Here is an 18,548-nt window from a genome sequence, read left to right on the forward strand (position 1 = left end):
GGGAGAGTTTAAAAGGATTCATCATTTGAAAAGATAGATCTGATTTTAAAATAATGTTTTTGTGTGTTTTTGTATTAATTATGTTAAATAGACAAAAATACCGTTAATAAAATGGTTTTTAAATGGTTGTTAATTTTTAGTGGTTTTGATTCGATTTTTTTCTATAGAAAATTTCAACTAAGTATGTCACTTTCCCATCGTTATAGGGAGACAAATCAATGGTCCAGGTGGGTGTAAAGTGGGTGTAAAATCTTTAATTGGACAGTGCATTTTCCATAAAAGATTGTTGGTTTAAAATATTGTGTATACCAATAATTGTTTGAAGGTTGTAAATAAGTCAATAAGTGTTTTGTGCATTTTCCGTATTAGTGTCAACAGTACAGTGAAAGATATTGAAAATGACTTAAGAAACCATCGAAGTTTCAAATTCGTTCGAAAAAAACCATTCAAGTATTATATGTTCAAAAAACACCATCAAACTAAGACATATGTTCAAGAAACACCAACAAAGTACATATTATGTTTAAAAAACACCATCTCTATGGTTTGGGGTAACTTACATATTTAATCCTTAACTTTTTTTTCTTAACTCGGACGGTCCCTTTAGTTTAGATTTACTTCGACTTTGGACCCCGATCGAGTTAAAAGACTAATATACCCTTACTACTTTCATTTAACATTATTTTTATTATTTATTAATTATTTATACAATTTATGTTATTATTTATTATAAATATATCAAGTCTATAAATAATTAACAAGTAATAAAAATAAATGTTAAATGAAACTAATAAGGGTATATTAGTCTTTTAACTCGATCATGGTCCGAAGGAAAAATAAATATAAACGCAAGGTACTGTCCGAGTTAAGAAAAAAAAGTTAAGGGCTAAACATGTAAGTTACCCCAAACCATAAAGATATTGTTTTTTGAACAGAATATATGCTTCGTTTGTGGTTTTTGAACATATGTATTAGTTTGATAATGTTTTTTGAACATGTAATACTTGAGTGATATTTTTTATAATAAATTTAAAACTTCAATGTTCATCTAAGTCATTACCCGGTGAAAGATAAAAACCAATTTTGCTGCTGCGCTGAAACAATCAACAAAAAAACGTAGAGGTGCAATTATTTAATTAATAAGTTAAGCTAAAGAGTTTGACAAAAATAAAATAAAATAAAATAAAATAACTAATCCAAAATCCATTTACTTTAGCCAGAAAATACCGTGTGAACTTCCACAAGGCTTTGATGAGTCAACCATTGGAGCAGAACAGTAATGCCGGTGAGAGAGACTACGATTTATAGCGACAAATGATATTCATGTTTAAGCCAAGGTATCTACGACACCATGTTCACCTTCACTTTGCGACTCTTTTCGTTGCTCCTCATCTCCACCACCACCTCCACCGCCACTGCTCAACCATACCAAGCCACAGACCACTTCCTCCTAGACTGTGGTGCATCCTCCACCACCACTAGTTTTTCACGGCGATGGAGTGGCGATGAACATTCTGAATTCCTGCCTTTCAACAGCCACGTCACATCCTTTTTATCCACCCCCACCGCCCAATATCCTCCACCACCAGAAAACCTTTACACCACCAGTCGTATCTTCAACACTTCTTCATTCACCTACAAGTTTCCCGTGTCCCAAGGCCCCAAATTCCTCCGCCTCCATTTCTATCCCGCCACCTACTCCAACCTGAAAGAAAACCAATCTTTCTTCTCTGTATCATCCAATGGCTACTCTCTCTTGACCAACTTCAGCGCTTCACGAACCTCCTGCTTTCTCTCTCAACCACGTCCCAAAGTTTCTAGCTTTTTCAAAGAATTTATCATCTACGTAAAAGATACCCAAATCCTAAACATTACCTTTACACCCTCACCCAACTCGTATGCATTCATCAATGGTATTGAAATCGTTTCTATGCCGGAAAATCTGCATTTTAAGGCAGAAAAATATAAATACCTTGATCAAATTTCAGGACCCGTTGTTGATAACTACACAGCTCTTGAAACTATTTATCGTCTAAACGTCGGTGGGGGACAAATATCAAGTAAGGATGATACCGGTCTGTATCGATCATGGGATGGAGACGACAATTACATATTCGGAGCTTCGTTCGGATTAACTTGGGGTATGGATAGTCCAATCGTGTACACCACAAACACACCCAATTATACAGCACCTGAGATAGTTTATCAAACCCAAAGGAGTATGGGCTTACTATCTCAGCACTACAACCTAACATGGGCGCTTCCGGTTGATTCTGGGTTCTATTACTTGCTCAGGCTCCATTTTTGCAACATTATACCACAGTATACGAAAAAATTTCAGATGGTGTTTAAGATCTTCATTAATAATCAAACTGCTGAGCATGAAGCTGATCCATTCTTTTGGACTCAAGGTAGCGGGTGTCCGGTATACAAGGATTACGGTGTGTATGTAGTAGACCCAGATGGCAAAGGAAACAAACAAGATTTGTGGCTCGCATTGCATCCTTTCTACGGACAATATCTTGATGGTTATTTAAATGGGTTGGAAGTCTTCAAGTTGAACATGACTGGTAATCTTTCTAGCCCCAATCCAGAACGTAGTTGTACCACCCCACCATCAAGGCTTACATATCCTATAAAAGAGAAGAAGAAGAAAACTCCATATGGCGTGATACTTGGATGTGTTGGGGGAGGATTAGTCATGTTTTCTCTTCTAGTTCTTATGGTTTTATGTTATCGAAGGCGAACCATGGGCAAATCATCACCGAGAGTAACTTCAAAGTCTTTCCGCTCATTACTTCCATCAGATCGCTGCCATAGTTATACACTCAAAGAGGTGAAATTTGCTACTGATGAATTTAATGAAAATTGTGTCATAGGCAACGGAGGGTTTGGAAAAGTATATAAAGGGTATATGGAGAAGACAAGAAACACTGTAGCAATCAAACGGCTTAACAAATCATCCAGTCAAGGTTTTCATGAATTCCAAACAGAAATAGCGATGCTGTCGAAACTACGACATGTCCATCTAGTATCCCTGATTGGATACTGTGATGAGAATGGAGAGATGATACTAGTGTATGAGTACATGGCTCAGGGTACTCTACAGGAACATGTTTACAACACAAACAATCCTCCTTTGTCATGGAAAACACGTCTTAGTATTTGCATTGGCGCAGCCAAAGGGTTACATTATCTCCACACATGTGGAAAGCGCAGAATAATTCACAGGGATGTCAAGTCTACCAATATTTTACTGGATGAAAAATGGGTAGCTAAGTTGTCTGATTTTGGTTTGTCGAAACTCGGGTCCAAAGATCCTTTGAAGACACATGTTAGCACATTGGTGAAGGGTAGTCTTGGGTATATAGATCCCGAATATTGCAAAACCAAACAACTTACGGACAAGTCTGATGTGTACTCTTTTGGAGTGGTTTTGCTTGAAGTGTTGTGTTCAAGACCTGTTATACTTCGACGACTGAGTGACGAACAAGTGAGCTTGGTAACATGGGGCAAGTCTTGCTATCGAAGGGGAACCTTGCATGAAATAATTGATCCAAAGCTAAGTGGTGAGATTGCACCGGAGTGTTTACGGAAGTTTGGTGAGGTGGCAAATAGTTGCTTGCATGAGGAAGGGAGTGAACGACCCTCTATGGAGGATGTCGTATGGGGATTAGAATTTGCATTGCAACTACAAGACATTGCTAATGAGGCCGTGCCAGAAAATCAATAAATTCCATTTCTGATGCACGGGAGATCGGAGAACATTGGATTAATGAATATCAAGAGTTAACTATCAAATCTATTTCTTGATCAATGTCGTTGAATTTCTTTTTTTGGGACATGTTAGAAAACTTTAGGGGCCTCACATAATGTTTTTGAAATGAATTGGATCGGTCAAGGGAATTGAAATATGATCAGAATTTGAATGTGAAGAAATTAGAATCTATTATGTTTGGCCATGTAATATAATTTGTTTTCCGTTTGGCTGATAGATTTGTCGAATGAATTGAAAACTAAATTATGTAACATTACAAAAATGCCTTTTTTATTTATTTTTATAAGTTATTTTTGTCACTTATAATTAGATTATATGAATCTAATTAGGTATGATTTATATGAATAATATTTGTTTCACATCTTCAATTAAATAATTATTTTCGTGTATTTAATCAGATATGATTATATGTATTAAATCATATATAAATTATGTGTTCAAAATTTGTTTTTGTGTTATTGATTTAAAAGTTGTTTTTTGTCAATATTAATCATATGTGATTAAATACATATAATTATACATGATTAAATACATGATAAAATTATTGAATCGAAAATTCGAAAACTAATCTTGTCTATATAAATAATATGTGATTAGAGACACATAATCACATGCATTTATATGTATTTAATCACATATAATTTATTTGATTATATATATAAATATATATATATATATATATATATATATATATATATATAATCACATATGATTTATGTGATTATATGTATTTAAATACATGAGAACAACTATTGAGCCACATATGATTTATGTGGACATGATTCATTATCACGTTCTCGATTCAGTAATTGTTTTTTGTCAACTTTAATAATATGTGATTAAATACATCTAATCACATGTGATTATCTGTACCTAATCACATATGATTTATATGGACAAAAAGAATCTTATTTATATAAATCATATGTGATTAGATACATATAATCATATATGATTATAAAAGTGAACAGCCATTAAATCAAAAATGCAAAAACAAATCTTTGTTCACATTAATCATATATTATTAACTACATATAACCAGATATGATTAAATACATGAGAAAAATAATTGAATGAAAAACATGAAAACAAATCTTGTTTATATAAATCATATGTGATTAGATACATATAATCATTTGCGATTATATGTATTTAATCACATGTGATTTATGAGATAAATACATATAATCATACATGATTTATGCCTTTATATACATTTAATCACATGTGGTGTTAGAGGTTGTAGGTAGTGGCTGATGGTCGTGTGGTGGACATGAGTGGTGTTGTGTGGTGGTAGGGAAGGGTGGTGGGTAGTAGTGATGGGTGGTGGAGGTAGCATGTTGATGACGGGTGGTGGCGATGGATGGTGGAGGCTAGTGGTGGTGTTGGGTGGCGGTGGATGGGTGGTGGTGGTGGGTTATTATGGTGGTGGAGGTAACGGTGGCGGGTAGTATCGATGGTTGGTGGTGGTGAGTAGTGGAGGTGGGTTGTGGTGGTTTAGGTGGGTGATGGATGGTGGTGGTGGCGGTGACGAGTGGTGTGATGGGTGGTAGAGGCGTGTTGTGGTGGGTGGGTGGTGCTGGTTAGTGGTAGGGGTAGTGGTGACGTGTGCTAGAGGTGGGTAGTGGTGGCGGTCGGTGGTTGGTGTTGATGGTGCTTGGTGGTCAGTGGTGATGGTGATGGTGGTAGGTGGTGGCGGTCTTGGTGGGTGATGGGTATGGGTAGTTGTGGCGGGTAGTGGTGGTTATGGTCGTGCGTGGTGGTGACGGTTTGTGGATGGTGGTTGGTGGTGGTCATAATGGTAGGTGGTGGGTGGGTGGTAGTGATGGGTGGTGGGTTGGTGGTTGCGGGTACTGGTAATGGTAGTGGGTGGTGGTTTTAGGGGTGGTAGGTGGGATGATGGTGGCGGGTGGTGGTGGTGGTGGACGGTGATGGATGGTGGTGGTATTGGTGGGACATAGGGATGGTGGTAGGTGGTGGTGATGGTGATGTTGGATTAATGTCTAAGTCCATAACTATATTTGGTATGTACTTGACCCGACCCGGCATGGTCCATTTGGGTTGCACTTCACCGGCACAATTTATATGGATAGTATTTTGAGAATAGTATATTTATGATTTATATTAATATATTATAAGTTCTAATATATTAATATAATCATATTATTTAATTAGTATTGATCAAGAATTAATTTATAATTAATTAAGTGATCAAAATGAACTAATTAAATATGGACTCTTAGATATATATATATATATATATATATATATATATATATATATATATATGTGTAGTGGGCCAAGTTCATTTAGGTTGGGCTAAGTCTTCATGGATAGTCCATGGAGCTTTAACCCATGGATTCTAGGAAATGAAAAGTCATGGGTATTAGGGTTTAACCCTAATCCTCCACACTATATAAAGATGTCCTTGGTTGGTGAAATAGGCACTAGTGTGGGTACACTAAGAGGGCTAGCCAATATCACTAGAGAGAACCAAGTATCCATATTCTCTAAAGTCTTCCAAGGTGTTTTGGTGATTTGTGATTCCATTTGAGGCTTCCACACTATTGGGGCTAAACTCTTAAAGCTTGAAGACATCAAGCTACACCAAAAGGTATGTCATCTAACTAGTCTTTGTAGTATAGTTACCTCATAGTATGCTAGTTAGGATTAAAGCCTTGGAAAGTTCTTATTTGCATGTATAATAGAGAAAACATAGATCCAAGGTTTAAAGGGTTGCATGTACACCATAGGAGTGTTAGAATGCTCAAAACCCAACAGTGGTATCAGAGCCACGGGTTGTTTTCTGTTATATTGATGCAAATATTTTATTTTCAAAGTTGAAAAAAAAGGAAAAAAGACATGAAGTTTATCAAATTTTAAGATAATTACTTGTTCTTGTGAAAAACTAATTATTTGTAAAATTTGAATAATTTGCTTTATGAGTTGAATTAGGTCAAATTTAATAAAAGATAAAATGATATGATTGTTTTATTAGTTTTAAAAGTTTGATCTAAAGAGTTTTATTTTTTGAAACCTCCATAAGTTACTGATATGAAAAGGTTTTAAAAAAAAAATTGATTCAAAGTTTTTATGGAGTTACAAAATTTGGTGTTAATGTTTTAAAGGATTCCATAACTTAAGAATAAGTTATGGATCACCAAAATTTTTTTGTATTATCTTGTTCTTATGAATTGTTAGATTAATAGAAAAGTTGAGTGAAATAGTTGTTTTCAATCCAAATTAATCTAAGAGTTGATTCTAAAATGTTTTTTTGTAACTTGTCCTCAAGTTATATGAAAAGTCACATTTAAGTTTCATAAAACTCATAAAAGTTAGAAAAGGTTACAAAATGATGAGTCTAGTTCTAATTAAATGGTTTTATGACTCCATAACTTGTCCTCATGTTATGGAGGACCAAGAGTCTCTTCATTAAATAATAAATAATAAAAAGTGTAACCTTAATTAATTCCATAAGTTATAAAATAAAGAAAAGTTAATTCTTTTATTAGTTTAAAGTCTTCCATAAATTGTCCTCAAGTTATGGAGCTTGAATAGTTTTTGGATTAAAACTACTTTAAACACATAAGTTATAGAATTAATTAGTTTTGAATAGTTTCAAAACTTGCCCTCAAGTTTTGGAATTTGAAAAAGTTTTCACTTATGAATACTTTAATTCCATGTTAGCCCTTAGAATTTTAAAAGTTAAAATTCAACCCTTATACTTTATAATATTATAAGTTATATATATATATATATATATATATATATATATATATATATATATATATATATATATATATATATATATATGTATAAGAGTAAAGTCAGTCTTACCGTTAGTAGGCCTCATTCACGAAGCCGGTCTATAAGGGGGGTATAAGGTTACTGCCTATAAAATGGCAGTTTAATGAGTGTCCACTCTCACCCACCGCTTCCTTGACTGGTGGAGGGTCGTTAGCGGAACGGGTTTGACAGGACTATAATTCTCCCTTCATTAAAAGTATTAATGATAAAAACTAAGTAACTAAACTCTTAATAATACCCAATCTTAGTTACTTAGGAAAATGTGAATAAGGTGCTAATCCATGAAATTACACTTTGCACTTTGTTTAAGTCGGTTAGTGGAGCGTGTGTGGTTAACCGGCACACTAACTCGTATTTAACAAGGTAGGCAAAGGGTAACTTAATGTTTATCATAGTATCGATGGAGCGTGTGTAGTTAACCGGCACATCGATTGAGGGGTAAACACTTAAGGGTACCAAGTAATTTGCATGGTTACTTCACACCTTGTTTTGTGATCCTCAGCATCCCAGTCACAAAACCTGAAGTGCACACTCGAGATTGAAACATGCCATTGAAAGTTCAAAGAATCGCAAAGATCTAGGAATTTCAAATCCAATTAAAACCTAATTAATTATTTCGTTTTTCATGGTGGAAATTGGTGAATCGTCATTCACCTACCTTCAAATATTCTATAGCTTGGATTACGGCATCCCTCTTCCAAGTTATAAAATAGTTTGTTGGGTCCTAGCCTTAATATTTCATATTGGGTGTTATATTAAGGACATTAAATCAACTATCTTGAATATCTCCCAAGAGATGTCAAGTTCAGACATCTATGATCTTCCCAAATATCATGGAACTTCACTTCCTCCACCTCCTCCAATTATTCTCCCTAACCCACAAGTTCAAGGTAACTCAAGCCCTATTGGCAAGACAAGGTCTATGTGTGATCACATCTTGGAGTTGTAGTCACATATTGACAAGCCGGGAGAGTTGGGTGTCAAAGTCTTGAGAAAGTTGGTGGCTCAATCACTTTCTAAGTCACATAGTGAGTTCCTTTGGGACACCTATGAAATAGACTATGACAAGATCCTTAATGAACTTATCTATTTGTTTGGTGTTGCTAAATCAGAAATGATTTAGTGTACTAGTAAAGCAAATTTGATTAGGAGATCAACTTCCCAAAACTTTATGGACAAGGACAATAGTGACACAGGAAATCCAGAAATGCATTCTCTTCCCAATGCTAAGGGATTGGCCATAGTCAACTTGGTTGACCAAATGGTAAAGAGAAAGGCTAAGTTTGAGATAGTCCCATGCACTATTACCTAAGGGTCCATATATCTCTATTGCCAAAGGAAGGGGCTTTGGTTATGAAGCTGCCAGACTTACCTAAGGATGATAAAGTCAATAAGTTTGACTTTATTTCAGGTAAAGTCCATTGTCTAACTCTATTAAGTTCCTACTTGGAGATTCTTATTACATGATGTGGCTGGGTCACATGTTGATGTTTTAAGAATCAAAGAAATGTAAAGAAACTTAAAGGAAGTATATGCTGATTCTGATCGCTTAGATGGATTTCGATCGCATGGTTCGGTGATCAGAATTTTGAGCACGTGCTTAAGAGTTATGATAGATTGCTTAGGAATAGATGACAACAAGTTTTCATATACATCTGCATTGTAAGGATTAGTTTTTCCGCAAAGTTTTAAAATAAAAGAAAAGTTTTTAATTTTATTTATTTTTAAAAAATATCCTTACAATGGCATTTGAAAAAAAAAAGATGTTGTTTATATGATTCCATTGATAGCAATATTGGAAATATGAATTTGATTCTTTCATTTGTGGCAGTGTCTAAATTTACCAAATAAGGAAAGATTCTCATCACCCAAGTTTCAGTTGGATAGACACTTGGAATCATGCAAGTTGTATAGTATGATGAATGAGAACTTTCGAGCATTGGAAAATTAAGACTAACTGCTTGTTCACATGGATGTGTAAGTCAAGAGAAGGACAAAGGGATCAAGTACACTTTCTTGTGCACTTGTCAAAGTCCACCACAAAAGATGGATAAGACTATTCGTCATGATTTACTAAGGTTTAGTAAATATGATTATACTTACAAGCTTAATTATAATTCTGAAGCATTGGAAAATTTTCCAATGTATGACAGAACGAATAAGAAGAATCAAATTAGGCAGAAGGATAAAAGTTTCTCAAATCTGAAAAGATGGGAGAGTCCTTTTAGTATTATGTTTTAAGATCATCTTAATGATTTTGAGACCTTATCACAATTCATCCTCTAAGTACATTCTGATAGTTAAGAAGAGGAGTTATGAATTGTTGAAGTGGTTAAATCAAGAAGATGATTCATACTTCACTCCAAAACAATTCATAGAGTTATACTCTAAGATTGTAACTTGAGTGACATGTCTTAAAGAAGGTTTAAAACACTTGTCAAATGTAAGAGTAAAAGTTTTCTACTGTTGTACATTTGAAATTGGTAAGTTGTGATGTTTTGGATAAAACAAAGATCAACTAAGGCTAATTGTGTTAAGTGTCTGTCTTGATTAGAATCCACACACTATCTCTTGAATATTTGGCAAGAAAGTCTTATAGGTCAAGGAGATAGTGAGAGTCGAAAAGATCCTGAAAGGGTTTCAAGAAGTAATCAAGAACAAAAACCTGTATTTCATCACTAGCACACAACTAGAGGTTTATAACCTATCGTGTTGACATTTCTGTGCCCATTCCAGTTAAATTGGCTATACATTTGAGTTCTACATGTTCTCAATTATTTGGATAGCTACTTGGAAGCAATGGCAGGCCCTTGAGCTGCCAGGTGGCAAGAAGTTAAGATTGCACAAGTTCAATCCATATGAGTTAGGATTTGTCACCAACCTAGTCCTGTGATTATGGTTTTGACAAATTCACATGGATAGGAACACTTACACCATAAAATCTAAGTGTCATAAGGTTTCTCTTCGATTCATAAAAATGATGGTAAGGAAACTCTTTCACTAAGTAGATTTTAAGTAGATAGCAAATTGTGATATTTGCAGTTCTCAAAGTCGTTAGTGGAGCGTGCGTGGTTAACCGGCACACTAACATTGACTTATGAGAAATGGCAAAAGGTCTAAACAATTTAGACTTTGATTATGGCATCCCTTTTCATAATTCTAAAATTGTTTAGACACACTTGTGATATATCTAAGAGAGGTGTAAGATTTTGATAAAGTCTTATCAAGGCAATCTAGTATCAGAAATTTGAACTTTGGTAAGAAAGTCAATAAAGTATTGATTTCTAGAAGTCCAGTTGATTTCTGGGTACATGTCAAAGCTAGTGGGAGCATAAGTGTTATGCTATTAATCATCATGTTAGTGGGAGCATGATAATTATGATAAAGGTTGCAAGTTAGCAATGTTAATTATAGAAAACAAAAAGGTCTCAATTGGGAAAGAGTTGTTTTGCTATAATTAAGGGAGAGAAAATTATACTTCATCTCAAATATAAAAACATAGATTGAGGTCTTAATAGTATTTAGTCAAGAATATATATGAATTTCATGTTGGAATGGATCAACATAAGGAAATTCTATATATGGGTTCATTATTTGTGTTTTAAAATTCGATTATGATTACGGCATCCCTTTTCATAATCTGAATTATGAGAACTTGGCAAATAGAAATGGAAATATTATAGCAAAAGACTGGTTTAGTCTTTATGTGAGACATCATGAATCGTGTCCCATATGCTTCGGATATAGGATCGATTACATGTGCTATATTCATCCTTTCTAAATTTCTCCAAATTCCTGGGGCATTAAGAAGGGAAAAGGTCTAGAATTGGATATGACTAAAATGATTAAGCAATTGTTGAGGAGAATCTAAGGTTTACCAATGATTGGTTGCTCAAGGAAAGTTGGAAGTATATTGTGGACTTTGGAAGGACCATATTGACATAGTCTGAAAAGAGGCAACTCTTGTTCGGAAGTGATAGTCAAAATGGAATATGGAAATGGTTCAAAGTTAAAAAGTATTCAATCTGTAAGATTAGGAAACTTAATGCAAGAAGCATGTTTCCAAGGAGTTGAGCTTCGTTGGAATACTCTGTAATGATTGTTGCCAAGTCTGGTTGAATTTGTGCATAATCATTACAAGAGGATCAATGCATATAAGTTTAGAATCTAACAGATTTCAGTAAATGGCATGAATTTGGAATTATTGCATTTGCAGTAAGGGTTTGGGACTGTGAAAATATGATCATTGGAGTTATGCTCAATTGATCTATTTCACAAAGTAAAGATCATAGACAAACGTAGTATGCATACTTTGTGTATGGCATGACTAGTGTTTAGAAAACATAGTGTACATGCTTGGAGCATGGGACAGCTATTGTTTTAAATTCAAGTATAAAGTTGATAGCTGAAATAGTATACAATGAATAATGTGTAATCATATGGTGATAAATAAAAGGTGTTTTATTTATATTCATAAGTGCTGAGATCATATTAGATTCAATTATTCTTGTGTTTCATTTTGCATGTTTTGACTTCCAGAATAAACTAGGTTATTCTTCCGGAATGACTAAGTTATTCAAACCATCGACAGTCGGTCATATGTTGGAAGTAGATATGAATTAAGACTGTCATGGGTTAGTTTGTAGAGGTCTAAGGTGTTGGACAAAGGGCTACAACACTCATGAGTGCTCATAAGTTCTGAGTATTGGATTCTACCCGTGCTCATTGGAATCACTTCATGGATTTTATCACGAGTGATCATGAGACGATAATATCTTATATTCTTCAAACCTAGAGATATGAGTTGTTACTATGAGTTGGTTGTACATTGATTGCACGAAAACACATTCGGTAACTCGGTGTTACAAAATGTGCCTTTGTGTATGATTCAACAAGTAGTAGAACAAGCCATATGAGTCGAAGTTTATCCATTCCTTTTACCTTCGGGATAAAAGCGATATCTGTGGGCCCCTCGATGATTTAATGATGACACATGTGAGTGCTTGGCCAAGCCAGGACTGATTTGATTTGTTCAATCAGTCAGTCATCATGAATCGAAAATCGAGAAATAACAAATGGACAGAGAGAATGATTATAATCCATGTCTCAGTCCATATGATATCTAGAATGGAGGAATATATGATCCCTCATCTAATGGACAAGTTCGTTGACAAGATCAGAGTTCGACAGCGGCTTTAAGAGCTACGATTGCCAGTTACGTTTTGAAGTCATACTCAATAATAGTTTTAGACTTATCCAAGTGGGAGACTGTTGGATTAATGTCTAAGTCCATAACTATATTTGGTATGTACTTGACCCGACCTGGCATCGTCCATTTGGGTTGCACTTCACCGGCATAATTTATATGGATAGTATTTTGAGAATAGTATATTTATGATTTATATTAATATATTATAAGTTCTAATATATTAATATAATCATATTATTTAATTAGTACTGATCAAGAATTAATTTATAATTAATTAAGTGATCAAAATGAACTAATTAAATATGGACTCTTAGATATATATGTGTAGTGGGCCAAGTTCATTTAGGTTGGGCTAAGTCTTCATGGATAGTCCATGGAGCTTTAACCCATGGATCCTAGGAAATGAAAGGTCATGGGTATTAGGGTTTAACCCTAATCCTCCACACTATATAAAGATGTCCTTGGTTGGTGAAATGGGCACTAGTATGGGTACACTAAGAGGGCTAGCCAATTTCACTAGTGAGAACCAAGTATCCATATTCTCTAAAGTCTTCCAAGGTGTTTTGGTGATTTGTGATTCCATTTGAGGCTTCCACACTATTGGGGCTAAGCTCTTAATGTATGAAGACATCAAGCTACACCAAAAGGTATGTCATCTAACTAGTCTTTGTAGTATAGTTACCTCATAGTATGCTAGTTAGGATTAAAGCCTTGGAAAGTTCTTATTTGCATGTATAATAGAGAAAACATAGATCCAAGGTTTATAGGGTTGCATGTACACCATAGGAGTGTTAGAATGCTCAAAACCCAACAGGTGATGGGTAGCGGTGACGGGTGGTGGTAATGGCGGTAGGTGGTGGTGGCGGGTGGTGATGATGGGTGGTGGTGGTGGATGGTGGTCATGGTTGGCGGTAGTGGGAGATGGTGACGGTGATTGGTGGTGGTTTTCATAGGTGGCAGGTGATGGGTGACGGTGATGTGTGGTGGTGACGAGAGGTAGGTGGCGATGGTGGAGGTGGTGGGTGGTGTTATTTAGCTTGTGAGGGTGCTGTTTAGTGGGTTTTTTTTTTTTTTTTTTTTTAATTTTTACTTATTTTTTATTTATATTAATATTATTTGACGATTTAATTTAAAACAAAATTATTTGTTCCAAATTTGTTGTCAGATGTTCTCGCAATAAGAAAAGTTTTCGATTGAATGCTCTCATATATAGGGGTGAGTTCGCTTGAGAACTCATAGTTTCCTGAGAACCCAAGAACTAAAGGTGGAGTGTTAGATCAAAATTATCTCATTAAGGGCATTATCATCATCTTACCTATCTCATTTAATGTTTAATTTTTTGTGCTATTGGAAATATTAATAAAAATGTTTAACAATTAACATTATAAATCAAATTTTCAGTTTTTTTATAAAAATAATAATTATCGATTTTTTTAAATGCAAATTTTGTAATTATTTTTTAAAAAATATGAATTTAAAAAAAACATTAAAAAAAGTAAATTTTTTAAAAAACTGCATTTTTACAAAAAAAAAAAAAAATAATAAAAACAGTAAATTTAAAAAAAAACACTAGAATATTTAAAATTAAATAAATAAAAAACGATAATTTTTTTAATAAAAAAATCGATGTTTTAAGTATATACGCACATATTTTTTCAAGTGTATATATGTATATTTCTTATATTAAGTGTATATATGTATATTTCTTATATTTAAATATTCGTAAGTAATTAATAAAAAAACCAATTTTTATTTACAATCTATAAACACAATAATACAATTATTTTATTCAATGAAAAATAAAATATAAAAAATAAAAAATGCTACAAAATTTCAAATCGTTTTCATATCTTCGTGTCAAGATTTATATAGTTTCTTCAATTTATCAGTTTTTACATCTTCAATATCACAAATTCTTTCAAATCTACATGAAAATTACAAAAAAAAAAAAGATTATTGCAACAACACTCTAGAAAATGCATATGTATATACCATTTAAGATTCACAGATGATTATATCATGTGAGATTCACATGTGAATATATAATGTGATATTCGTATGTAATTGTATCTTTTAAGATTCAAATTTGAAATTCACAAGTAATTATAACGACCCAAAAATCAAACGTAAAAATTTCATTTTTATTATAGTCAAATACAATTGTAACTTAATCCAACCATTCAAAAACATTACTTAATTAAAACATTTATCAGAGTTACTTCCCAAAATCACGTAACGCGGAAACCGATCCAATCGCAGGGTTCTAAATGCCGAAGATGAACGGATTCCTCAAACTATCGAATAGAAACCGACCCTACTTAGCTGGAATCTGAAACCTATGTCTCAATGATCTGACTCCCTGTCAGACCCCTTACACCGAACTGCCACCAAGCCATCCTCATAAAGTCTCGCACCACACCAAATTCTTCCAACCCCTGATAACATTGTCATCTTGACGGAGAGAAAGGCACTGACCATATACTGCTAAAGAATACTTATCTCGACAGGAGGCTCAGATAATCCTTAGAGTAGAAGATTCATCCCTATAACAGTTAGACTCAGACGAGATCTGCACAGCAGGGTAAAATCAACCATTCTGAGATTATTTAATCCAACTACAAACCACTTAGCATACACCCCGATTATAAACAACTCCACACACGAATCCCATGTCACTAAACCCATCCATTACCCTGGAATCCTGCATTTGATGTCCTTGACATATAGATGCCCCAAATCTCATTTCACTGAAATTTTGCGCTCGCATAATGCACCATGACTTCCCGACATCCCTTACTTGGTCGATAAGTAAATAACCTTAAGCCTTTCCCCGAGACTACCAGTCTCGTACCTGGTCCAACCACCAGATTCCCAAGAGATCAATATCGAGGCTACCAAGCCTAGACTCCTCTACGTCACTGTCACACCCCCAAACCAGGCGGCGGAAACGTTCGGGGGCTGTCGTGACTCAATTGAATACCATAACGTTGAATATATATGAAACGTAACAACATTCGTCACCATGCATTAATATTGTACAACCAGTAAAGTTTACATGAAGTACATTGTTTAACCATTACATTCCCAAAATAAATTGTTCGATTCGTACATAAATAAACGGCAAGCCATCACTGAATACGATTTCATTTGATTCACTGGTTCCCTGAGAATACAAGTATTTTGAAAAACGTCAACATATGAAATGTTGGTGAGTTCATAAGTTTTATTTGAAAAGCAATGTTTCGTATCGTTTGAAAACCACCAGAAAATCCGATATTTTCTGAAAAGAGAAGCTTTTGAAAACGTTTGTGAAGATCCATAAGTATGCTTGTTTGTTTCTATACTTGTAAAAAAAAAAAAAGATTGTTTATTGAAATTATAGGTATTTCGAATCTGTATGTATTGAAAACCCTAGGAAAACCCGATGTTTTCCTATTTTTTTTTTTTTTTTTTTTGAATTTACATTGAAACCATTGCAACGCATGAAGTTATCATTACCAGGCGACATTGGATTATTTTTGAGCATGATTATCTGCTACAAACACGCGTTACACAAACGACTAGTCTATAGCAATACTAACGATCCCGTAGGCGTCGTCAGTACTAATCACATTATCCAACCGCCCTGACTACGTGTAGTCCCACATCCGAAGAGAAAGAGGACACGAAGGCCTCGATGACTCCATTAGCCGGTTGGGGATAAAAAGGTACGAGGGGTCCCAGACCCGCCTCGCATAAAAGGTAGACTCTACTAGCGACACCAAAGGACCCTTGGGGACCAGTAGTATACAAGCCATTGAAAGTCCGGTTACGTCGTGTCGGATCGGTAAAACTCAACACTTCGTAAGATAGAAGTCTTCGGGCCTTAAGATCAGGTCGTTGGGCTAGCTAGGCTCAACAAATAAGATTTTACACTTGTGGGGCCCAAAGATGGTGCGTAGACGTCTGTGCACACTCGCATGTATAATGAATCCCCAATCGTTATTTGTATGAATCGTAGTGTTGTAGTATCATAGTGTCGTCGTGTTAGTAGTTTCGGATTTTTATTGGTTCGAGACCGAACCAATTCGTTTAACAACGACTTTTGGTGTTGTAATGTATTGTATTTTGTCGATAGTCGTGGTACCATTATTTGGTCAAATTGCATGTATTGAATTAGTCTTGAAAGTTTTCTGTTTTCAGCCCCTCCTTGTTTGTAAAATTTACTTTTTCAACCCTTTATTTAAATACTTTCCGGTTTGGTCCTTAAATCAATTTTCTTGACATTTTAACACCAAAAATTATTGAAATAAATATTTTCCAGCATATTTTTCATAGGAAATAGCTTAAGTCCCTGAAATTTCAGTTTTCTCGGTTATAACCCTTCTTTTTTGCAAGTTTGACAATTTTGGCCCAAATTGTAAAAATTTTGCAACTTTGGTCCTTTTTAAATTTAAAAAGCATTTTAAACCTTTGAAAAGGACTTGGATCACTTATGGTCCACTGTTTTACATAAAAACACAGTTTTGGCCCTCCAAAACAGAAAATTTCGCATAATGGGCCTCATTGGGCCAAAAATGTCATTTTTAGCCCATTAAGCTTGAAATTTATGTTTTTAATCCTCTAAATGAGTATATTTCCAGAAATTGTTTTATTGAAACTGTTTTGACACACTTCATCCATCAGAATTCGTGATTTGTCAATTTGGGCCCTTAAATTTTGTATTTTTCACATTTTAAGTCCAAAATTTGTGTTTTTAGCCCAAAGAAATTGTTACTAAGCCATGTAGCTATTTTTCTAGAAACACATTGTATGTAGAAATATACTTGATGCTAAAATCATTTAACATGAGGTATATCACGGTTTGAGGGATTTTATGGATAGATCCAACATTATAACACACACAAAAGCACACATATAAGCATGGAAATCATACAAAGCATACAAAACACATATAGATCTACACTTTCACTTGTATTCCCCCCCCCCCCCCAAAAAAAAAAAACTCATAAAAACAGAAAATAGGGGGTATGAAGCTCACCTTAGGATGTAGTTTCGGTTTTTGAAGAGAATATGGAAGAACACTTGGTGATTTTTGGCCTTAGCACTCTTTCCTTGAAGATCTCGAGTTTGAGTGTTTCTAGGGTGTAAGATCATGATTTTTGCATGGATTAGGAAAAGATTTTGATAACAAAAAGAATCTAAATCATAGATCCAAGCATAATCTTACCTTAGATGAAGAATTTGTGGAAATTTCTTCTTGAATGCTTCCTAATTTTCGAGATTTTGAGTGGAGAGGAAGGGATGTTCTTGAGAGAGCTTGAGAGATTTTTGTGAGTGTGTGTGTGTGAGTATGGCCGAGAGTGAGAGAGAGGAGAGGATAGAAGTGATTTTAAAGTGATGTTGCATGGAAATATGGACTAAATTGCATGGATATCCAAGGGACAATAGTGAGGTGGCATACTAAAGTCAACTCTCTTCTTATCTTCTTGGATTTGGGCCTTGGGCCGAGATTTTTGGGAGGGAAAGAAAAAAATTGGGCCTTTGCCCCTAAGACCACTATTAGAGTTAATCTTGGGTATTTATTGGCCTTATAAAATAAAATTGTGATTTTTATGCTTTAATAAGCTAGATTAGGTTAATCATGGATCAAAGCTTTCAATTTATTTCATTCTAGGCCCAATATGGCCCATAATATTGAAATAAATGAATGTGGGTCCAATTAGAGCCCAATTAGGGTTCTAAGCCCATGATAGTCTAATTGGAAGCTTATTG

The 18,548-nt window shown here is 34.6% G+C and overlaps 1 protein-coding gene across 1 annotated transcript; it reads left to right on the forward strand.

Annotated features, from left to right (window-relative positions):
* Nucleotides 1–1,128: 1,128 nt before the first annotated feature.
* LOC111890039 (receptor-like protein kinase FERONIA) lies at nucleotides 1,129–4,055 on the forward strand. The gene has a single exon (XM_023886200.2). It carries the CDS (start codon nucleotides 1,352–1,354, stop codon nucleotides 3,731–3,733), a length of 2,382 nt encoding a protein of 793 aa, XP_023741968.1. The 5' UTR covers nucleotides 1,129–1,351; the 3' UTR covers nucleotides 3,734–4,055.
* The last annotated feature ends 14,493 nt before the right edge of the window (nucleotides 4,056–18,548 follow it).

This window comes from Lactuca sativa, chromosome 4 (assembly GCF_002870075.4).
Source record: "Lactuca sativa cultivar Salinas chromosome 4, Lsat_Salinas_v11, whole genome shotgun sequence".
Classification (NCBI taxonomy): Eukaryota; Viridiplantae; Streptophyta; class Magnoliopsida; order Asterales; family Asteraceae; genus Lactuca; species Lactuca sativa.

Bases quoted from the DNA above. Each gene is read 5' to 3' on its own strand.
- LOC111890039 (XM_023886200.2), top strand. From the start codon at position 1,352: ATGTTCACCTTCACTTTGCGACTCTTTTCGTTGCTCCTCATCTCCACC.